At 35.7% G+C, this 25024-nt stretch overlaps 1 protein-coding gene across 9 annotated transcripts in view; it reads left to right on the forward strand.

The window, feature by feature from the left end:
• Positions 1–25024, forward strand: part of PAN3 (poly(A) specific ribonuclease subunit PAN3) — a 116260-nt gene that overhangs the window by 1289 nt on the left and 89947 nt on the right. For all 9 annotated transcript variants that reach the window (XR_004044818.3, XM_070044095.1, XM_070044090.1 and 6 more), the window contains exons 2-4: positions 10619–10740; positions 11531–11597; positions 13459–13529. Coding sequence is in view for 8 of the 9 variants with exons in the window: in XM_070044095.1 (XP_069900196.1) it covers positions 10619–10740; positions 11531–11597; positions 13459–13529 (260 nt within the window). In the remaining variant the exon portion in view is untranslated. The remainder of the gene's footprint in view (positions 1–10618; positions 10741–11530; positions 11598–13458; positions 13530–25024) is intronic.

Below are 25024 nucleotides of genomic sequence, written 5' to 3' on the forward strand. Positions count from 1 at the left end.
CGAGGGTTGAGGTCGCCGGGTGGGTGTGTGTGGGTCGGGGGCGGGATGGGAGGGCGGGCTCTGAGGCTTCGTGCGGTGGGTTGAACGAGCGGAAAAAGTTTGTGCAAGGCTTCTGGGAGAAAGGTTTTCCAGGCAGGAAATGCTTTCTAAGGATGAAGAGCGAACGGACAGCCGCGTTTATCGTGTGCTGAGGTTGAGTCGGGAGTTGCGAGTAGGGATTTCACAGGACTTGCATTTCAGCATGGTTTTCCTGAAAGCTGGCAGAAGTTTGCAGGGTGTCACTAGGGATCTCGTCTTCTGCTGCTTTGTACCAAGCGAACCCTTAGCGTGGAGCCTTGAAAGCGTGTCATGTGCAGCGCACCTTTGTGTGCGACTGAGCACTTGGATGCGGATATCTTAGGACTGTTTGCATAGTTTTTACTTTCTGTCATTATCTGTTGCCTTGCAACTTTTGAGCCGTTAGTGAGTGGAGTTTGAAGTTCTAATAAGTGTGAGTGTAATCTGTTTTACAGAATGTTGCCCTTAAGGAAAAAGTAGAGGTGCCAGATTTTCCTTTTTTGTTTTTGAGTTTGTTGAGCATTTCTAAACCAAATGGGAAAGTCCTACTTTCTTGGGAATTCTAAACTGATTTCAGATCTGAAAATCATTTGATAGGCTACTTAACTTGAATGTCAGAACATTGTTGTATTTTCTTTTTTTTTTTTTATTAAACTGTAAACGGACTATGTACTTGCCTTGATGCTTTAGCAGTTACTTGCTCTATGAGGACTGTGTCTTCCCAGAGATACGTGTGTGTGTTAAAGATTGTTTCTTTTGCTGCGATAGGCTTTACTTTAGTGCAGATATATTTGGTGAGGGTGATATGCTAAGAAGATTAATTTGTAACTTAAAATGTTTTGTCAAAATGGTTACTTGATTGGTGGAATTTTATCACTTTGGAGTAGCAGCTTTGCATTTTCAAGGTAAACTTGCTGTATGTCTTGAGTTACGGCTCAAATTAATTCGAATTATGTTTGATTAGTAAGCAATGAAACTGAACAGTATTTGTTACCTACAGGAAGAGACACTTTCAAAAATGCAGGTATTTGATTTAATATGTGATATTTCTAGGATCTTCCGATAAACAGAGGTAGTAGATTTGGGACATGAAAGATAGGACAGGCTGTAAACAGGTGGAAACAGGAAGGTGGAGGAGAAACACTAGCAGGGACTCAAAGGTGGGGATCATTTCATATCTCAGGAACAGAAAGGAATTGGGATATAGGGTCTTGAGAGGACACAGTTAGTGCTAAGAAGGCATTTTAAAATTAACGTTTAGTCATTCAACAGTTATTTGATTAAGTAGCTGCATTATGTAGTTGGATTCTGTAGGGCTTGCTTTAACTTAACTGGGTGAAGCCTAAGGCTCTTCTTTTCTGCTGTAGGCTTCTTGGTACCTCTCAGTGGTACAGATTGTGACTCATTTTGGATGAGATAAAATTGCCTCTTATCAATGAGTGGCAAGTCAAGTTGTTCAGGAATCAGGGAAGAGGATTGTGTCGGTGATTTAATGGCTACTTTGAATTTGTACACTTTATTGTTTAATTTTTAGTCTACTCTCTACATTTTACTGTGTTCTTATACTGTATCTTTTGAGACACTTGTTAATTAAGTGTATGAGGCAGTTAAACTGGGCAACACACTCTAAGAGGTGTTGCTATAAGGAGAAATTTATATTTTGTTAGTTACTGACCTGATTATGTAGAGTCACTGACACAATTTATTTTGCTTTTATTGTTTTCTTTGCTGTTCTTTAAATGTAACAATGTAGAGTATTCCTTTAGCTGAGAGGTCAAACAGATCTGCCCTGATAAGCTGGGTCTGCCTGCAGAAATACTTTGGGCTCCTTGGGTATCTTCTCTGTGTGTGTGTGTGTGTGTGTGTGTGTGTGTGTGTGTGTGTGTGTGTTTTAAAAGTTTTTTTAAATTGAGGTCTACATACCTAGGGAAGAGTATACAAATGATAAGTTTTGGAATTTTCACAAGATGAACACATAGCGTATAACAGTACTCAGATCAAGAAATAGAACATAATCAGTACCTTCCAGAAGTTTTGCTCTTCTTGCCCTTTGCCAGTCACTCCCCTTTCCCAGAGGTAACTACTGGTTTCAGGCACTACCTTATAACATTGTAGATTCATTTTTCATGCTTTTTTGAGCTTTATAGGAATGGCATCAGGTAGTATGTACTCTCTTTGTGGGCTTATTTCTTTCAGCATATTTATAAGATCCATTCATGTTATATAGGAACAGCCTCTTAGTCTCATTCTTGTGTAGTGTTAAATTGTATGAATATACCACATTTTATTTTCTCATTTTACTGTTAGTGGGCAATGGAATGTTGCCAATTTTTGTCAATTAAGAGCACGGTTTTGAACACCCTTGAACATGTGTTTTGGTTCAAGTCTACGAATTTATGTTGAGTTACGTGGGAGTGGAATTGCAGGCTTGTAATAGGGCATGCAGATGTTCAGCTTTAAGTAGATGACTTCAGTTTTCTTAAGGGATTGTACCACATTTACATTCCCTCTACAAGAGTAGGAGAGTTCCAGTTGCTTCACATTCTCCCCAACACTTGGTGTTCCATCTTATACTTTTAGGCATTTTGGTGGCAAATCTTATGTTTTTAATTTGCATGTGTGTGGATTGTAATTGAATTAGTTGACAACATTTAAAAAATCAGAAGGTTTAACATTGAAATACAGATTTCTGGCTTCCTTTGAAGGGCGGCTCTTGTGTATTGGAATTAGGTCTTTGGTGGGGCAAGACTCTCCATTTTGCCTTATTACTGACTGGGTGACTTTTCTATGCCTGGCTCCTCTTGGCATTTGAGTTTTTGACCCTTGCTTTAGTACTTCACATTTGCAGAATTGTTTTGTTAGTGTTTCACATTCTGTTAAAACTTTAGAGGTACATGAAAGAAGAAAATTTTATCCTTATTTTGCAAGCATTGGAAAACTGAAGCAGAAAGGCTTTTTCTTCTCTGTATGGCGTTTCAATCTTGTGGTGTTTCAATCTTGTAAAGGAACTATATTTTCTTTTGTTGCTTACTTTTTATCTATACAGAGTAGTACATTTTCTCATTTCAAGCTCTTCTGTTGATGTGGCAGCGTGGTAGTAAACATGTTCTGGCATTCAGGATTGTTTGGGAAATAACAGTTTATTTTTTTAAAAAAGCATTTACTTTAAGTTTTTGACATTTCTTGTTTCTTTTGGACCTGGGATCTTTGAAGGCTTAAATGTGGTTTGATTTGAGTTCAGCTGAATTATTGATTCTTGATATTTTAAAGATGTAATTCTAATATTTTCAAACAGCTAGACTTTTCATCTTCAAGGTGCTCAGTTTTTAGCAGCTAAACTGTTATACCAATATTTGTATTTCATGCACATTACTTATAATTTGAAACCCAATAGATTTGTTTATTTTACCACAGTAGACTTATTTTCAGTTCTACTAATTTAGTTAGTAATGAAGCCTTTGGCATAAGGCACATCTAAGATGGGCCTAGCTCTCTTATCTACTAGCATTGTGATCTTGGGCAATTTTTTAACCTTTAAGCCTCAGTTTTTCTCATTTAAAAAAATGGAGGTAGTAATAATACCTACTTAAGAGTTGTGATAGGGTCGCACGTGACACTGTCAGTGCATTGCTTGGCACATAGTGAGGTTTCAGGCTTAGTTGCTGCTGTTACTGAGTATTACTAGTAGTAAGTCTACAATTAGCCTGTACATTTCCTTATCTCCCAATTTTTGAGAGTATATTTTCAAGACCAGTAAAATAGCTACAGATTATTGAACTGCGGTTGTCTGTCCAAATGAAAGAAAGCAGGGGGTAACTTGAAGTTCATATACAAACTTTGGAGTGTATGATTACGTGTATGGCGAAACTGTTTTTGTTTAAGCCAGGATTATACTTTTCATCCCACAAACCCGAATCAGCTAACAGAAAAGTGAGTACTGGGAATTTGCCATTAGGATAGCTGGTATAGATTTGAACATTTTTATTTGACAATACACAAAGTAGACAACAAAGACTACCATTCAGTTCACTCCTTTAATGTTGTGCTTGCAAAGTGGCAGGTTTTGATCTGGGTGATAGGAATACAACATTGAATGAAACAAAAGTCTGCCCTAATGGAGGCTACATTCTAGTGGGGAGTACAGACATGTGTATAAGATAAAGTCAGATCTTGAGAAGTTTTATGAGGAGGGCTTAGAGCTTTATGAGGAGTACTCAACAAGGGTTGTCCTAAAGTTAAGTCTAGGTAAGAGTCAGTTAACAAGTAAAAGACTGCTTTGCATGGAAGTGCATTTGAAATGACTCTAAAGAAGATATGTGATTGCCAAAACAAAACAACATCTTCCTATTTTCGCTCTTTTATAGGATTTTTCTGTTTTTAAATTAACTTTCTATTTTGAGATAATTGTAGAGTCACATGCAGTTGTAAGAAATAATACAGAAAGAGCTTTTTGTCCCATCACTGTTTCCCCCAGTGGCAATACCTTTTATAGCTGTAGTACAGTGTCACAACCACATTGATTGATACAATCCACTTACCTTATTCAGATTTTCTGAGTCTTATTTGTACTTGTGTGTGCACACGTGTGTATATTTAGTTCTGTGGAGTGTTATCGTGTGTATGTTTTGTGCCTGCCAACACAGTCAAGACATAGAACAGCTCTGTCACCCTCAAGTGGCCCTTTTGTAACTCTCCCTACCACTCCCTGGCAACCACTAATTTGCTCTCCATTTCTGTAATTTTGTCATTTCAAGAATGTTCTATAGGGCGGGGTGGGGGTGGGATGAACTGGGAGATTGGGATTGACATGTATACACTGATGTGTGTAAAATGGATGACTAATAAGGACCTGTATAAAAAGTAAATAAAATTAAAAAAAAAAAGACGCTATAGGGAATTTCCTGGTGGTGTGGTGGTTAGGACTCCGTGCTTCACTGCCGTGGCCTGAATTCAGTCCCTGGTCCCGGAACTAAGATTCCCTCAAGCTGTGGCATGGCCAAAAAAAAAAAAAGAATGTTCTATAAATGGAATTATATAGCATGTGATCTTCTGGGATTAGGCTTTTTTTTTGACTCAGAATAATTCCCTCAAGATTCAGCCAAGTTGTGTATATTGAGAGTTTTTCTTGCTGAATTTTTCTCTTTTCTTTTTAACTTGGCAGATTTATATCTATCTTTATTTTGGAATGGCTTTTTTTTGTCTGTTTGTTTGCTTTTCTATAGGCATATGTGCTTTTGTGTACAAAGGTATGAACATTTACAGCACCTAGAAATAGTTTTTAAATCTATTTTAAGGTTGAATTTAATTTAGTTTTTAAGTTAATAAAAGCTATAAACTTTTCTGTAAAAATTTTCATTGGAACAGCAGTGCATAAAGTCAAAGTAAGCCAATCTCATCTTATTGCCCAGGGTTAATCATCATGAATAGTCTTGTGTATGTGACCTTGATTACTGCTAAGGGGCCTGTCTCCAAATACACTCACATTGGGGGTTAGGGCTTCAATATGTGAATTTTGGGGGGGAAACAGGTCAGGTCCGTAACATGGGCACGCATACACACACTCAAGTTTTAGAGCAGTATTTCTTACATTTGTTTTTCCATATTAACTTTATATTCTGTTTATAAGGTAGTTTATGAGCTGAAACTATACAAAGGAATGTGATAAAATATTTGTTTTATGTACTGTTATCATACAATTGTTAACAAATCAATACATAAAATATTTGTGTCTCCTTTCAGTATATAGGAATTATTTCTGGACTGGGGGTCCTGAGATTTTGATTTTAATACTCTCTTACAAAGTAACTTTGATCTGAGGCTAGCAGCTTAGTCCATGTGGAAATATATTTCCTTATCTGTAAATAGGAGAAAGGGGTATGGAGTACATGATGTCTAAAATTTCTTCAGCTCTAAAATGTTTCTGTGTTTTTCTAAATGTTTATGTTCTAGAAAACGAATTATTTTATGTTCAATTTTTAGAATTCATCTTGTTCCCTTCCCAACAGCTTTTAAAATCACTGACCTCTCAGCAGCTTAACTTCAGTTTAGGGGAGGACATGCTCATTTATCTTGGCTGAGTTAATTGGCATGGGGGGTAATAGTCCTCTTCCGATAAAACCTCTTCCTTTTTTGATGTCTTTATGGGTACCTTGCTTTTTCTTTAAAAAACTAAAGATGTTGTACCTATTTTTCTAAAACTAGTTTTTAATTATATTTTTACTATTAAAAGTTCCAGCTTTAGAAAACTGGGAACAGTATCTTGCTTTTGGAATTAAAAACGTACTGCATGCACAGGTTAAAAACTTAAATAGCACAAAAGGGTACACAGTGAAAAACAGTCTCCCTTCTTCCTTAATTCCCTGATCCCTCTCCAAAAGACAGTCACTCTTTCCAAGTTATTATGTATCTATTCAGAAATATTCTTTGTCTGTACTATGACTCATGTTTACATTAACCTATCTGTAGCACATGCCGACACACTTATACACGTGTGCACACACGGGAGCCTAATGCACTTTGAATTTTTTCAGCAAACTGCATATCTTCTAGTTTTTTCCACATCCACACATAAAAATACACCTTACTCTTTTTAGTGGCTGTTTAGATTGTTTACGGTCTTTTACTATTACAAATGATGGCCCTAAGCTGTTATATCTTAATGTATTATGTATACCAATACATAAATTAACACAAAATATAATGTACACATATGTTAAGGAGCGTACAGAATCTTCAGTAATCTGGTTTAAACTTGTTACATTAAAAAAAAAACTATCTAGAGGCAAGTACAGTATGATCTCACTTACATATGGAATCTTAAAAAAACCCCAAACTTGGGGCTTCCCTGGTGGCGCAGTGGTTAAGAATCTGCCTGCCAATGCAGGGGACACGGGTTAGAGCCCTGGTCCAGGAAGATCCCACATGCCATGGAGCAGCTAAGCCCGTGTGCCACAACTGAGCCTGCACTCTAGAGCCTGTGAGCCACAACCACTGAGCCCATGTGCCACAACTACTGAAGCCCGCGCGCCTAGAGCCTGTGCTCCGCAACAAGAGAAGCCCCTGCAATGAGAAGCCCGCACGCCGCAACAAAGAGTAGCCCCTGCTCACCACAACTAGAGAAAGCCCATGCGCAGCAACAAAGACCCAATGCAGCCAAAAATAAAAAAATAAATAAATTAAAAACAAAAACAAAAACCCCAAACTCACAGATACAGTGGAGAACAGATTGGTGGTTGCTAGATGCAGGGGTCCAGGGGGGTAAGTGAAGATAGTCAAGAGGTACAAACTTCCAGGCCTTTTATTCTCATAAAACACTGGAAAGTAGGTGTTATCATTTCTGTTTTACAGAGGAGGAAAAAAAAAGACTTAGGTTAAATATGCTGTCAAAGATCAGTAGTTGGCAACTGGCTGAGACAGACCTCATGGGCAGTTGTATTTGCTAAAAGTTCGTGCTCATTCCACAGTGCAGTACAGAAAAGGCTGGTGCGAGTGTCTGCTGAGTGGTCGAGGAGCCCCTGTTTCTTGGGCCTGCATCCACTGTGCTGTCAATCTAGTGTCTTTGAGTCTCATTGCCTCATCAGAAAAACGGAGGCAATAATATCATTTGCATGGGGTGTTTTATAGAAGTTGGTTGTGAAAGTCTATTGTATCTTTTATCAACTTTTAAAAATACCTACTTTAAAAAGGGCTTGATTGTAAATAAGTGTTTATGTAAATGTGCTAGTAGAATAGGGCACACCAGAAAAACACCGGGAGTGGTCCCAAATCTCAGTTCACAGACAATTTAGATGGGTAGGTAGTTCAGAAACAGGCAAGAATTTAAATGTTTAAGTAGTTGAAGACAGCACTAAGAGATCAAAGGAAAAAAATTTTGTCACGTGAATGATATAAACAGTATCTTAAGAGAGAGAGTTGTGTGTTAAACACAACTTGGAATAATTGGGGTATACGTTCTAGAGATAAGAGAAGAGGAAAATAACATTTATGATTACCTATGAGACAGGGTGCTAGGCATTCTGCATAGGTTACTTCACTTGAGTCCCTTTCACAACCCTGTGAGTGAGCTGGGATTGCCTTCTCTTGCAGATGAAGAAATGAAATTTAGAGGGTTTTGCTCAAGGTCATTCAGCTAGTGAATGGCAAGAGTTGGATTAGAACTGAATGACTAACTTCCAAGTATTTTGGTTTTTTTCCATTATACCTGGGTCTTGAAGAACACAGAGTTGGGGTGTGTGTGTGTGTGTGTGTGTGTGTGTGTGTGTGTGTGTGTGTGTGTGTGTGTGTGTTAGAATTGATGAAGTGTGGACCTTCAAAATATAGTGAGTTTATCATTTTGACTGGAGGAGAGAATTCAATAATGTTAGGATTATTGTAAGACCTTTTTATAGTAGGTGTATACTTTGACATTATAATCTTTGATCTTTTGGAAATATCTGTGTAAGGTACTCAGTTTTCTCCATGATGGATACACAGTTGTCTTAAGTCCATTTATTGAGTAATCCCATTTTTCTCCACCGATTTTAAAAAGGAGCTTTGTCGAAATATAATTTACATGCTATAAAATTCACCCATTGTAAATGTACAATTCAATTACTTTTAGTAAATTTATAGAGCTGTGCAACCATCAGGATTTTTACAAGAACTTTTAAGATACTGTTTCATTGTTTTTCATAACTTTTTGTGGAAGTTTGCAGGGTAGATGGTATGAGGCTCATTTTACAGGTCATGGTATCATCTCTACTTTATAACCGTTTTGCCTAAGACATTGTGGCTAGTAAGTGGCAGAATTGAGTCTCAAACCCAGCACTTTCAGGAAATACTAGAATGATAGGTTGAGAACAGATTGTTGAGGGCTTTTTAATGTCAGACTAGGAAGTTTGGATTTCATCCCTTGGGATGAGCACTGCCAGCATCTTGTCTCTGATGTCCTAGTTGGCAGAGGAGAACCACTTAGTAGTTTCAGCTGGGCTTTTTTTTTTTTTTTTTTAAAAAGCATGGTCTATGGAACTCCAGTCCCTCAGGCTGCTCCCAAACTTAACTACTAATAGCCTGTTGTTGACTGGGAAGCCCTATCCAATAACATAAACAGTCGATTAACATATTTTCTATGTTATATGTATTATATACTGTAGTCTTACAATAAAGTAAGCTAGAGAAAAGAAAAGGCTATTAAAAAATCATAAGGAAGAGAAAATACATTTTCAGTTCTGTGCTGTATTGATTGATGTAAGTTTACATTGTATGCTTACAAGTTGAACCACTTTCTGTCTGTACCTACATCACTGTTGCCTTATACGATACAAAGTGTCATATGTTTTACTAACACTAGACATCAAAAATGAAAAGATAATGTGAAAAAGAAATTCATATTTATTTACAGGTGTCCTGCACTGATAATGAAGAAGCAGCAGTATGATTGCTTTATGGTAGCTTAGTGTAAGTGACATGGTTGCTTCACAATAGCCTGGCCTATACGCTAATAAATGAATCATTATAAAATTTTCATAGTCATATTCATTATACAGTATTGGAAGTGTTACACTTAAAGAAAAACACTTAACCTGTGATGATAGGTTATGTCACCTGTAATAGTTTCTCCAGTTCAGAGAGAGAGAGGCATACTGTACGGTAATGTAATTCTTTGAAAGCAAAGTTATAAAACAGTAAGAAAACTAACACATTAATTTTATATTAAATGTCACTCACCTTATGCCTATGTAAGGATAGAGTGGTATCCACATTTACATATATTTTATGCATTCATGACGTACGATTTCTTCATTTTTTTTGATATTTATAGGCTACGAGGTCCATCTTTGAGTTTTTCAAATTGTCACAAATCTCCAAAAATTTTTCCAATATATTTATTGAGAAAAAGTCTGTGTATAATTGGACCCATGCAGTTCAAACCTGTGTTGTTCAAGGATGAACTGTACTTACCAGGAAATAGCATCTAAAACATTGTCCATCACTTTGTTGGTATATGATGGGTTGTCTTAGTAGTTACAATGATTCTGTATTATTCCACCATAAAATCGACAGAAAGCTTGTCTGTATCCCTCGGCTCTGTCCCATTGCTCCCACCGTAGAATTGGCTTACTGAATTATGAGTTAATATGAGACTGCTGGTCTGTTTCTTAAGATGTGTTATGAGAAACAGTCCTGAGAAACTTGTCTCTGTTTAGCATATGAAGATTCACAGGAGAAATTGCAGTGGTTTATATTCTCCTGTCTTCTTGCAAAGTTAAAGAAAAAAACTTGATGAGAAAAGTAGAAATGCAAGTGTGCTTTGTTTCTTCATGTTGTGCTTGGTGGCTCTCAGGTAACTAATATAAAATAAATAGCTATCTCTGTGGGAAAAAAAATTTCAACTTGAGCATTGTTTAACAAGTTTCTAGAGTTGAGACAGTTTTATTTGGTTCTGCCTTTTCTTATGAACAGGTAAATAGAAACAAGTGTGACAGAGATTTGAGACTTTAAAACTTATTTGGGAACAGAGAAACTACATCAATGTTTTGTGCTTTTAAATAATTTAAATACTTGAATTTTCCTTCTCTTTCAGTTCCTGGAATAGATGGAGGTGCTTTAACTGATACCAGCCTCACAGATTCATATTTCAGCACCAGCTTTATTGGAGTTAATGGATTTGGAAGCCCTGTAGAAACAAAGTATCCCTTGATGCAGGTATTGTTGGTATGAATTTATATGGCACTAAACACTGAAGTTTATTCCGGGGATGGAGACATCTGGAGTTTTCATTTGTTTTCACTTTTGTTGAGTGGGAGGTGGGATTTTAGGAGGTGATGAGGTAGGTGGGATATAGGTGAGCCGTCTCTTGTAGGTTTGGAGTCAGGGTGAGCTTTCAAGGGTGGAGTTGGAGAATGTAGAGGACGGATAGAAAGAGACTGGTTTCACTCCTCTGTGTGTTTTGTTGAGTGTGGAATGAGAGCCTTTGAGGATCGTGAGACCATAGAGGCTGTGGAGTGTGTTAAGAAAGCGCGGGGACGTATTTAGAGAACAGAGAAGAACCTAATTTTATAGAATCTGTGAGGTGTATGAAGGATAATATGCGTTGGGAGAGAATACTAGAGAGTGTTTATTGACTTACAGTCATTCACATCCTCTTGGATGGATACTGGAGTTTATATTTTATGGATAAGGAAACAGTAGTTATGTGTCTTGCTCAGGCTAAAAAGTTATGGAAGTGCAATTCAAAATAGTTCTGTGACTTTGGTTTTAAATACCTGGCTATTGAGTAAACTTTTCATTTGATGTGTTATAGAGAGTATTTCGAAGTTTCTGCATAGATGATTGTAATCCAAGCAGCAGCATTTATAGGAGGATTAGAGTGTCACTGATGTGAACGATGGATTGGAGGGGAAGACGCAAAGAGGGTCAGTCTTAACTTAATCGGTTGAATATTCTTAATTCTGTATTCCTCAAAGATATTATGTATATATATTTTATGTTTCAGAGAATGACTAATAGTAGCAGCTCCCCAAGCCTTCTAAATGACAGTGCCAAGCCATATGCAGGCCATGGTAAGACTTGGTCCCTTTTTCTCTTACAGATATATGTATTTCTGACTCTAAAAACAATATGTCCATTGTAGAAATTTTGAAAATTACAGATAGATGTAAGGAAGAATATGATCTGTTATCTTCACACTCAGAGATAACTAGTATTAAGGTTTGGATATATGTATATACACACATATACACATAATACATAACACTTTATATACATAATAATACCTGAGATTGCATTAAATATACTTTTAAATTATAACATGAGTGTTTCTAGGTCATTATAAATTGAATCCTTTGTTTATTTTCATAATTTACTTACTTTTGTTTTTTTAAAGTCCAGTATTGGACTTATGTGTATGAATCTGTTCATATTTTGAGTTATTTCTTTTGGAAACATTCTTAGACATGGAATTACTGTTTCAAAGATTATGGACATTTTTAAGCCTTTTGATACAGAATTTCCTTTTCATATCCTAATTTAAAAATAAATGTTTCTTTTGTATCTTTCTGCATCCTATTTTTAAAAATAAATGTTCAAGAATGGTTTTTTTAAAAATATGTAACAATATTAATATTCTATATCGGTAAAATATAAACAGTTATTTATAACGATGAGAATAAGAATTTGCATGTTGATTATTTCTGAGATAGACATTTTATGTGTGTGTATGGAATCTCTCTCATTACTTAGAAATTTCTTCTTTTGCTGTAGGAAAATATAGCGACATTTTAATATTGAATAAAATTATTAGAAACTAATGTGTAGCATTATAATATTTTTGGCATTCCCATAGAGTTTATATGCTGACTTTTAAATGCTATCAAAGGTAGCGTAAAGGATGAATAATACCTATTTTTAGTCTTGAATGTATAAATTACATAAAAATCTTATATCTTATTATTTTATTAACTTCTTTCTCTTTGCATTATTAGTTATATTAAATTAATGTTAATTCTAATGAAGGACTAGACTGTGAAAATCCATACAGAAGAAACCAGAGAAATTAAGCAGCAATTTATATGTACTGCATTATGAAGAGATTTAAGGTTCCTTTAAATGACAACATTTACTCTATTTTCTTTAGGATTTTACAGATAATTTAATGAGAAACATAGAATTAACTAAAGCTCAGAAATGAAGACAAAAATATTTCAATGTATACCATGTATTCCTTTTCAGAAACTCTTCTGATTTGTTAAGTGAGAAACAATTTAGAGATGTACTTTTGTTTGTAACTTCTGGCCGCAGAGTAATAGAGCTTTGAACCTATAAAATCTTTGGATTTCATGTTTGTGTTTTGAAACATTTAATATTTTCATCTTTAAGAACTTAATTTACCTTATCTTTTTAGTAAGAATATCAAGTATGTGGTGATAAACTTAAAAATATGGAATATTCTGTAGGGTAGATGGTTTTAAGGTCTTGCCTAAGTGTTAACATCCAAGTCCTATCGCTCAGAGTATGTTTGACTACTCTCCCTGCCACCCCTACTCCTTTTTTATTTTTCTTATGGTTTGGTTTCAAGAACACAAACTACAGGAAGACTTCCTTCATAAACACATTCCTAATAACATGGTTAAGATCACCTTTTTTTTCTATTTTATTTTTCTTTTGGTTCTCAGCAAATAGATGCATTCTAATTTGTATAGCTTCTGAATAGATATGTACTGACTATTGGCTGAATGAAGTAGTCTCCAGTTTGTGTTTCATTCAATTACAAAATATTTGAACACCCACTGTGTGAGGCACTGAGTTTATTGTTGTGGTATATGATTTTTTTTTACTACTTTATAAGCATTCAAGTTAAACATTTATTAGATTTATAGGTTTCCTGAGTTGTCTGTGTGGAAACTTATATAACTTACCTTCCAGATCCTCTAACTTCACCTGCTTCATCCTTGTTTAATGACTTTGGTGCCCTCAACATCTCTCAGAGAAGAAAGGTAGGTGAGATGGAAACTTACGTGAAACTAAATGGAACATAGGGGTGATACTGGGATGTTACCTACATAATGGTCAGTGTTCTCTTAAGTGGGGGAGGACTGTAATGTTTTTCTTGCTTTTTGTTAACCATTTTCCTTGGTGTATATCTCTTATATGCAGAATTTTATTTGATCTCTGTGCATGAAATAGAGACATTTTATGTGAAGGGATGAAATCCTTCTTACTTTTGCTCATTTTCTTTATCTTAATGCATTCTTTTTAAGATAACAGCAAGTACAACATTAAATTAGATGTTAGGTGACCCATTGTAGGTATATTAATCATCTTTTAACTTTATTTTTTGACTGCTTTGTCTAAATACCAAAGATTTCTCCCCTAATTTAAACTCCTCATTACAAGGCAAACTTAAAATCTTCAGCTTTTCATAATTGGCCCAACTGTTTAAAATCTCTTTATATTAGAAATTTAATTTAGTTTTATTTGGAATTGAGGTTGATAGACCGTGAATCGATTTTGAAGTACCTTGCAGTAGTTTATTATAGTTTGATGCCTTTGAGTCTTACTGAGAATCATTATGTTAATAGTAATAGTAATCTAGAGACAGTGCTAATTTTGGTTAGGATCAGTAGCAGCTGAAGATGTTTAGGAGGTTGTAAGTCTTGGCGGAAATTACTATAAAGTTATAACTAATTCAGTTTCCTAAGTAATAGGAGAAAGATCAAAAAGAAAATATTAATTTTAGAAAACTGATGTAAGCTTAAGGTGCTTTAAGGAAGTCTCTGATCAGAAGGTAGTATAGAATGAATTTCAAGAATACTAGGTAGATGTTCTCTAGACAAGAAAATAAAACTGTGGGGTCAGGTATGAATTATATCAATACCTCATGTACCTAGTATTATCTCCTTTTAGAAAATAGATGAGAACAAGGAGGTAATTAATTACAAAATGCTTTTAAGCAGCTAAGATTGGTAGACTAAAAGGTATGGGTTTGGTTTTATAGACTTCCTTACAGGCTCTCACGAAGAACACATTTACTTTTGCTTTACGTACTAGTCTCAGAAATGGGAATATGTATTTTCTAAATCTCTGTGGTAGAAGTGGAATAGAGTTGGACACAAGCAGTGAGAAGTGAGTGAGAAGTGACAGTAGACAAAACCTTCAATATGGAAGGAAGCAGTGAAGTGCTGGAAAGCAGGTACAACCTAGAAGTCAGGTTATTTGGAGCTGTTTAGTGTAGGGGAAAACAAAAAGCCCTTAAGTAGTCTTAAGAGTCCCGCAGTAGCTTTTTCACATTTTTTAAAATAATAATCTGTTAACTGTGATAAGTAGCATTTCTGATGTATGAGTAGAAAGTAAGACTAGAATGGCAAATAAATACTTATGAGGGTTTGGTGGATTGCATCTTAAAGTTGAAATATGTGATTTAGAGCTGTTGACATTAATTTTGTTGTTGTTGTTGACATTAATTTTTGACAAAATAGTAAAGAGCCCTGGAGATTTGAAAAAGGAGATTATAATACCCATCCTTCTAAAATTTATTTTAGTGAAGGAAAATAATAGAAGGAAATATTACTATAAATGTGACATCTGTATTTGGAGAGAGATTAGAATGTATCCAAATGGAAGCAGATTAGTGAAGTGAGCACTATGCTGCAGTTTTTGAGGTCCTGGATCTCTAGCTTTGTGACCTTGGGACAACCTTCTAGGCTGTAATTTTCACATCTGTGAAATGATGAGCATGGCCTGGATAATTGCTGTGGTGACTTTCCTCTCTAAAACTCAATGTTTGGCTAAACTGAAAGGACCTACGTGTCAGCCTCTACTTAGAAACTCAGTATTCATATAGTATATCTTTGAAGGACCATATTTTCTTGCCATTTATATTTAAAATAATATGTAGGGACATAGAGACTTTTTTCCAGTAGTGGGCTACATGATTAGGAATCTTTGTGGGTACAGGTTGCATATATTTTTAAATTGTTTGTTAATGGTTGAGTTGAGAAGGTTTAAAATTCCTTTGTATTAGAAATACTCTTGGTAAAACAAAAACTCTTGGTATGAGAGTATTGCATGCTGTGAATTAAAGGCATATGGAGACTTTGTCTATTCTTTTTTTAAAATTTAATTTAATTTTTTTATACAGCAGGTCCTTATTAGTCATCAGTTTTATACACATCAGTGTATACATGTCAATCCCAATCTCCCAGTTCATCCCCCCCCACCCTCCGTCTATTATTCTTTTGTTCTAGTAATTTATAACGTCTGTTTAATGATGTAATTTTAGTGGAAGTACCTCAAATTTATGTAAATATTCAATCATAATTCCAGGTGATCTAAGCAGGCTATCATGATAACTCAGTGACATTTTATTTCAGAATGAGATTGGAAAACAGGCAGTTAGGCCATACTTACTACTATTTCATGGCTAGTTAGATAAATTATTTTCTGAAAATCTCAGTTGGGCCAACCCCTGAGCTGCAAATGCTGCTTATTGCCTGTGGGGTATGTGAATTATTTGGATCTGATGAGTCAGATATTTTAACTGTGGGCAGTCTTACTCTGGGCTGTGTGAAAAACTTAAAAAGAATGGGCTGATGTTTTTCTTGCTTTCCTCAAATCTAATTCAGGAGACAGTGCATGACTCTACTAGAGAACGTTTACACAGCGGTGTATTAATCAGCGTGAATTTAAATGTGTGATGATTGCCTAGTAGCAGAGAATTCTCTAGATCCAGAAGAGTTCATGGAGAAGTTTTGAGTTGTGGTTTTTGAAGGTGAGGAATATGGGGAAGCAAACATATTAAGCAGAAGGAATTGTTTGATTACAAGTAGAGAGTTAGGATCTTCAGTAAATTTAAAAATTCTCTTCTATCACAGATAAGCTAAGAAACTATGGCAGAGGGCCTTGTATCTATAAGGACTTGTTGAAGTAAAATGTGTGATGTGAAAAACAGTATAGAAAAAGGTTCCTAGCCATTTGTCTGGGTTGGTTTATTGTTGTCAAACATGTGGAAAATTTCCTGAAGAGCTGTATGCTGAGAATATATATGCCTTAGGGCACTGATGCTCATAGTGTGGCGAGTGACTGGAGCTAGACGGTGAGTTGTTTCCTGTCTGTAGGGAGATAAGTTAAAACGTTAAAAGTAAATGTTTAGAAACTTCTATAACAATCTGATAATACCACAACATCCAAATGTGTCATCATTTTTCTAGTAATTCATTTTTGTTTTATGAACATATAGGACTATGATGCATAGGAAATTTTTTAAAAATGTGATCTTTCACAGTTGATATTTGAGAAGCACTGATTTTTAAAATTTTCTACATTAGAAATACATAAATATAGATAGGAAAAGTAACCTTTTATTTGTTACTTTTATTTATAAAAGTAACATTTATTTGAAAATGTGTACAATTATTGTTGGCCAAGGGTGGTGGTGGAAGGAATTGAATTATGGCTGTATACTCAGTGGGAGAGGTAAGCCCCCCAAAACACTGGAGATGGAGTTCTGTTGAAAATGGGAGTGAATATATTAGACATTAATGCATAAGGAAACCTTAACAACAGGGTAGATAAAGCCGAGAACTGGTATGACAGAAAAAGACCTGAGAGTCACTGGGAATCACAAATGTGGTCTGGACAGCAGTAAAATTTTCGGTCAGAACTCCTGTGGGAACAAAGTACCTTTATAACAAAGTTAGATGTAGAGATACAGATATTCATAAATAACATGATGATATCTTGCTAACTGTTCTTGCTAAGCTGTGCAGCCACAGATGATTGAGACAAATGTTCCTTCAAAATTTGTGTCTGGCAATCTTGGCTTTTTCCCTTTTTATATATTTCTTGGTCCTTCTTTGCCCTCTTTTTTAGTTGTCTAGTCATTTTCCTATTTAGCTTTCTCCCCTCCCCACATTAAGGCAAAACCACTCTGGTGCTCATCATTTACATTTCTTACTTTAATTGTACTTTAGTATGACGTTTCAGTCAATATGCAGCTTTACCTGGGCATTTGCATTTTATTTCTGATAATGGGATGACAGATTTTCACTTCTGTAAATCTTTTAGGTTTTAATAACAAGTTAAATTCTTTGGGTTTAGAGGACAAAAGACTTGTGAAGTATCATGTTTATTTCTTCTGTTCTTGATTTTAAAGCTCTTTGTCAGGATGAGGGAAGTGGGATCAAAAGAGGCTGGCTTATCTCCTGATGGCTTATTTGTGAGGAAGTGTAGCTGGTGGAGGCCTAGTTTGGGATGATTCTGCTTGATCTCAGTTTGGAACCTCCTCCCCACTGTTCTCAAATCTTAAGAGCATCCTGTCCTTTTTGTATCATCTGTGTTACAAAACTTACTGATCTATATATATAGTATGATTTCTGATTAATTTGACATGTAAGAATTTTTGTGTACATTTCTGTTCTAATGTCTTCAAAAGATGACTTTTACACTATTTACTTTTACATAGGGAACCAAATAGGAATAACAAACTGGTGAGTGTTATGGTAGAGTTCTTTTATGGAGAAAGCTAAAGTAAATTTGGAGAAATTAATAGGATTATGGCCTAGATAATCTGGGATGTAAATCTTTCCGCAGTCCTTCTGATGGTTAGGCTCATTTTAAAACAGGGAACCAAATATTGATTGAACGTGGAACCAAATATTGATCTCGGGGAAAAAATAAAAGGTGAGGAGAAAAGGGGGAAGATATTGAAAAATAAATCGTAATGGGAATCACAACCTAAAACTTCACCTATAAAACCATTTTTAAGCATTTTATATATGTTCTCAAATACTGTTTTACTTAGTATTTAGATTTCCAAGTCAGCCACATCCATATCTTTTCCCCATGAGTATGTGCAGGAATGTTTTTATGGAAAATTGTATTTAGAATTCCAAATTAATACACTCAGAGCTATTCTTCTTTTACTGGAGTTGACTGAACCTCCATTCACCTCTGCTTGCCATGCTGTGGGAACGTGCACAGGCTTTGGATTTAGAGATATGTATGGTAGAATTGTTGGAGTCCAAGTTCCTGTAGGCAGGGGAGCATCATGGTTCCTGTTTATAGCTTGCTTAGAGCTCATGGTGAGTTTTTATCTCTCTCCAAGAGCAAAGAGTTGGGAATAGTAATAACCCAGTAGCACTAAATAATAGTCAAGGTTTTAGGGTTTGGAGTTGGGTGCCAGGCAGTCTGAATTGAATCCCTGTTTCTTCACTGATTGTCTTTGTGTCTTTAAGCTTAGTTAAACCTTTCTGTTTCTTCATTTGCAAAATGAGAATAATAATACCTTAGTACCTGGCATGTAGAGGTGTTATGAGGACTAAATGAGAAATGCCCAATAAACGGAAGCTAGTATTGGTAATACATGGTGCTAGCCAAACCTTTCTAGTCTTGTTTGGGAACTGTTAACTATTATTAAATAAATAAATGTCTGTTGCTACTCACTCTGGATCAGGCTGTATTAGAGTTGTCCCTTGGAAAAGCCGTTCTCCTGTAGTTGCTTTGAGAATGTCCATCTTTTCTTTGAGGTGTTCAGGCCCCTCCTCCCCACATAGCTGTTAGCTTCTCAAACATTTCCTTCAAATCTGGTGAAAATACATCTGGGATTTTCTCACTATGCAGTGGCAGACTTGATTTTATTTATGTTGACAATGATCTTCTGTATCCGTTTCAGGTAATATGGTAATACTTTTATAAAATTAAATGTTGTATAATTTCATTTTATCATTTAGTCACCCCAACAATTCTTTGAGAGATATTATTTTTTTCCATTATACAGATTGGGAAATGGAAGTTAGATCAAGTAATTTACTTGGAATAAGATAGATAATATTTAGTTATGTTTCAGAGAAAAAAATTTTTCTAGGACAGTATAGAAGGGTAAGATCTTCTATAAGGTAAAAAATGAAGAGGTAGCGGAGAGACATGGTAACATGCAGAGGAGGAGATAAAACATTGACCTTATGCCTGCCTTTTTTCCCATTTATATGATTATCTCAGTGTAAGTTTTTGTAAACAGTATAAATTTCTAGGGCAAGAATATACAATTAAGCTTTTGATAATTGACAGCTAACTTTTCAGAAACGTTGCACAAATTTATATTTCTACTCATGGGTGCTGGTTTTTCTGCAGCCTTGAAAACACTGAGATGTAAAAATCTTTCATATCTTTGTCATTTTATAGTCAAAACCCCTCATTGTTAAAACTTGATTACTGCTGCTATTGAGCTTCTCTTATGTTTATTGACCTTTGGTGTTTCTTTGGTGTCCTATGCTTTTATTTTACTGTTGGGATATCCTTTTTAAATTTGTTGTAAACTCTTTCTTTATTAGACATTTAAGCTTCTTCTTTGTTTTTTGGTCTTGAATTTCACAAGTAATTTATGCTGTCAACTTTGAAATGTCATACTTATTACTCTGATTATCTTTTATTAAGTACATTAAAAAAGAATAGAATATTAAGCTCATTTTGTTAAAATAACATGGTAATTCCCTGTCTGATGAGTTGGTGATTTTATATCGAAAGGACTGTCATTATTTTTATGTAATTTGAATCCACTATCATTTTTATTGCTAATGATCTATAGTAATCAACTTCCCTTTAGCAAACAGTTACATTCTCTCTCTTCTCTGTTTTGTCAGACTTAAATGTGTCGTTCTTCTTACTGTTTAACCCGTCAGTCTATTCTTTTCCTAAAGCGATGGATTAGATTAGATTGAAACTTGTTTAACAATATGATAGTTCCTATAGAAAAGGGCTCAACTTTGAAAAAGTTAATTTTATTTTCCTCCTAAATGAAGAGTCCTCCAGGGTGAACTTCCAGAATTGTGTTGAGATAAAGGTGTGCTTTGGAAAGAACAGATTAAGTTTTGTTGTAACAAATTAGGAGTTCAGCCACGTATTTTCTCTACTTTATTTTAATTCGTACTTTGTGTGCAGTGACAACTTGCTCTTGTTGAGTCAAGAGTCTTCAAAATTTATGATTACAAGGGAATTTTGTCCTGTTGATTGATTTAAAAAGATCTCACGAGAGTTTTTTGTTTTGGAGGCTTTTTTTTTTTTTTTTTTTAATGCGGTACGCGGGCCTCTCACTGTTGTGGCCTCTCCCGTTGCGGAGCACAGGCTCCGGACATGCAGGCTCAGCGGCCATGGCTCACGGGCCTAGCTGCTCCGTGGCACGTGGGATCCTCCCCGACCAGGGCATGAACCCGCATCCCCTGCATCGGCAGGCGGACTCCCAACCACTGTGCCACCAGGGAAGCCCTGGAGGCTTTTTTTTAGGTGTGTATGGTTGTTTTGTGTTTGACACGCTACCGTATTTAAACACGTGAACTGAAACAGCATGGCTTTTGTATACAGTATGTAATACTGTTGACTATAGTCATTATTTAGCTTTAGCTTTGGGGATTTTGAGTTGGTTCTTACCTAATAATGGTAGTTTAGTGAAACCATGCTGCATCTGCCACTTGGACCTGGGAACTAGTAGATCATTCTGAGATATTCTGGTTGGCTTCTTTACACTCTACTCTGGGCACTGTATTTACAAAGTGTAGTAGCTGATATTAAGAGTTTGGTATTACTGGTGGTTCATCCCTGTTTTCCTAGGAAGTAGGGGTCAGGAATAAATTAGTAAAGATCAATTTAGAATTCTCATCCACAAACATGGTAGCCTAAGTTTTAAGCTAAATTTAACCAAAACTATATAATTTTTCCTAACTCTGTTTAATTCCCAAGATTTGTTCTTGCATTTTGAAAGTGGGGAGGAGGGAGTGGCTTAATGAAGTCTCTGTAGCTACTGTTTCTCATTGATCCCATCCATGCCAATTACAGTCAAAGAGAGAGTGATTAATGTAGGAATTTGTATTTGGTCATTTTAGAATTAGCTAGAATAATGTTAAGATTGTAACATGTTAAGGAATACTATAGAATGTGGAATAAATTTAGTTAAGAGTACAAGCTCTGGAGCCTGACCTTATGTTAGTTTTGAGATTATAGGCAAGTTATTTTAACCTCATCTAAGCCCACCCTTCTCATCTGTAAAGTTGGTTTATAATGGTGCCTATCTCACAGAATTTTGAGTATTAAATATATTAATGGCTATTAAGTACCTGGCATAGTGCATTGTGCTTGTCAAATGGTAGTTGTTGTTGCAGTCTTCTGCTGCTTATAATCCTGCAATTTAAAAACATACGTTTATCTGTTTCTGAATGTGTGTAAGATTATTTATCTTTGATTAACCACTACCTACTTTAAGTTCAATCATAGTAAAGAGCATTGCTGAAGATATTCTGCTTCATTTCAAGATTCAGTTTAAGCAAGTGTACACATATAAATAAATCAAAAGGGAACCTTTTGCTAATAAGCAAATAGGCATTTTAGCATGATGGTTGCTTTTGATAAGGGACTAAAATTCATATAAAATTTTTATGGTCATTACAGGTGATAGTTTATTGTAGAAATAACTTTCATGACTTAAAACAACATTACTCACTTGCACTTAAAAGATTTTAATAACTTTGGCATGGTATTTTGTTTTTCTACATCTTGTGTTCTGGTTCTATTCTAAAGCAAAAGACTAAAAGAAGTCATAGTTTGGTGTTCCAAGTCTTTAGAAATTGAATGTGACCTTGCTTAACAGCTGTTCTCATTTTTGGTGGCATAAAACTCCACTGTAACGTTGAGGTTTTGAGAACAGAAGTAATGACTACTTTGTAGGCTTTCTTAAATTTATGTAGATAATATAGTGGGCCTCTTCTCCCAGGATCAGACTCAGTAGAGCTTAAAAAACATTTCTGTGTGTGTAAATCCTGTTCTGCTCTATTTGACATAATTTAGATTACTTTTTACCTAGCAGCGTCCTCTGTTTTCATCCTCTTAACATATATGTGATTTCTGTATTGACTCCACAGATTAAAAGATCTTTTTCATTTATAGATGTTTACCTGCCCATGAGTCTTTAACAATGACAGTCTGTTTTTCTGTAGACCCACTTTCTGTAGACCTGCTCACCATCCCATCCTATAATTGGCTTTATTTAAACAGTGAAAACCTAAGGGACCTAATATATTTCCATGAAAACCTACAATTACTGATAATGAATGGCAGGACAAAATACAACATAATCTTTGAGGCTGGCTTGTTTTTGTTTTTGATTTTTGAATCTTTTACTCGAGAAAATTAATTGGAGCCCAATATACAATCACTTATAGGTTTAGATTTACTATTCTAAATTGATTAGGTGTGAGAGCCTTTAAAATCCAGGTGTATTAACACACCTAATTAACTAATAAATTAAGTAGAGGTAGTTCCCTGTGTCTATATGGAAATTAGCTAATTTATTTGATTTAAAATATTCAAATGGTTTTAATCACTTTGGAGTCTATTTTTTCCGAGTGAGTTTTACATTAACCACTGACGGTTAATGGAAATGTAATCTTGTATTTAGTTCTCATAATAACAAATACGCTAAACAGTTAGGGCGTTTAATTAATTGAGGGAAAACCAGTGTACGTCAGAAGAGGTCGTAAAAGAGAAATGAAAGTTGATTTTCAAATAAATATACAGTAAATTTTAGGCCAGAGGTTTCTGTTAGTGGACCTCAGACCCTTAGAAGTGGCAAGAGGTAGATAGGTTGCTGAGTTGTAATTGCAAAAGACAATGAGTTAAAACATTTCATTAAACATTGTCTAAAGGGAGATAATATCAGTATTTCATATATGTGCACAACTATTTTCCAAGTATGTGAAGATGTTTGATTAATAAAATACAAATTGTTTAAAAAAGTGCCATTCATAGTAGCTTTAAATCATCATTGTTTCAGAGTATAAATAGTGAAAGCACAGTTATTCTGTTTTCCATGTTCAGAGGGCATTCTTAAAATTCAGGGCATTGGAAACTTTTTGTGCTAGGATAACAATTGATTTCTCTAGTTTATAACTAATGATTAGGTTATGATATATAATAACAAGGCCTGTAATGTGAAGTATTGTAGAGATGATGCTGTTTTGCAATTTTACCAAAAAAATTGTGCTCTGAACATTGGTCTATAACAACATTTTCTATGTGAGCAGTGGTATTTATATATTTTTCTTTTGCTAGACTGAACTTTTTAGGGGAAGAGAATAGATCTTACCACTGTATTTCTCTCTCTTTTAAAAAAATCTTTATTGGAGTGTAATTGCTTCACAATACTGTGTTAGTTTCTGTTATACATCAAAGTGAATCAGCCATATGCAGACGTATGTCCTCATATCCCCTCCCTCTTTTTTCTTTTCTTTTTTGCGGTACGCGGGCCTCGCACTGCTGTGACCTCTCCCGCTGCGGCCGGTTGCGCAGGCCCAGCGGCCACAGCCCACGGGCCCAGCCGCTCCGCGGCATGCGGGATCCCCCCGGACCGGGGCACAAACCCGCGTCCCCTGCATCGGCAGGTGGACTCCCAACCACTGCGCCACCAGGGAAGCCCTCCCCTCCCTCTTGAGCCTCCCTCCCGTCCTTCCTATCCCACCCCTCTAGGTCATCTAGGGAGGGCAAAAAGCCTTATGCTGAAATGTTAAGTGAATGAATGAATGAAAAAAAATGTGTTTGCATTTAAGGTTTTGAAGTAAAACAGTCCTAAAAATTAGCTTTTATTGTTCTTTCTTTTGACACAGTCTGGAGACTTATCGTATTTGTTAGGAATGAGAGTGGATTTCCCTTAGTCCTAAACCATTGGATTGGTCTTCTGTGGACTAGGGCAAGGATTTTTGAAGAGCCAGGGCTTTGGGGGCTATGAGTAATGGTTCTGAAGGCTCTGAGTATTTAGGGCAAGCTAAAGGAGTGGGATGTTAACTATTTGAACCCCTATCCTTTTTTTATTTTGGGGGGTGGCCCCAATTTCTGTTTTACCACTAGTTGTTTCTTATCCAGGCCTCTTCCCTGACATTCTCTAGAACTTTATTGCTGGAAGGATGATCACCAGACCAGCAGCACACTAGTAGTCTTGGGAGGTTTTTAGAAATGCTGAATCTCATGCTTCACTCTAGGTCTGCTGAATTAGCATCTGTATTTTAACAAGATCCCTAGAAGAGTATATGTTCATTACAGTTGAGATGTGCTAGTCTAGAATACATTCTCCAACTTTTTCAAGCCCTAAGTTGTTATTTTTTAAATGCCCAATAAAAAGTGTAAAACTGTTTTCAACTACTGTCTTTTTGTGCTGTTTATTTAGGTTTTGTGAAGAATGATAAAAATCAGTTTTGTGGTGAATCTTGAGACTTAAAGTAAAAATGATATATATTAGAGAGAGAGAAAAAATAGTTACATGGTATGCTGGACATTTTACCACAGGAACAAAAAGAGAATGGGAATTTTGATGTACGATGTTGACTTACTAGGAGGTGGAGCAGACAGACTGGTTACTTACCAACAGGACATGACTTTGCAGAATGCTTCCGTTTCATAATAACCAGCAGGCTGGACTGGCAAGGAGGCTGTCAAGAGTGGAGGATCAACCAGG

The sequence above is a fragment of the Globicephala melas genome, chromosome 18, assembly GCF_963455315.2.
Source record: "Globicephala melas chromosome 18, mGloMel1.2, whole genome shotgun sequence".
In the NCBI taxonomy this organism is placed as follows: Eukaryota; Metazoa; Chordata; class Mammalia; order Artiodactyla; family Delphinidae; genus Globicephala; species Globicephala melas.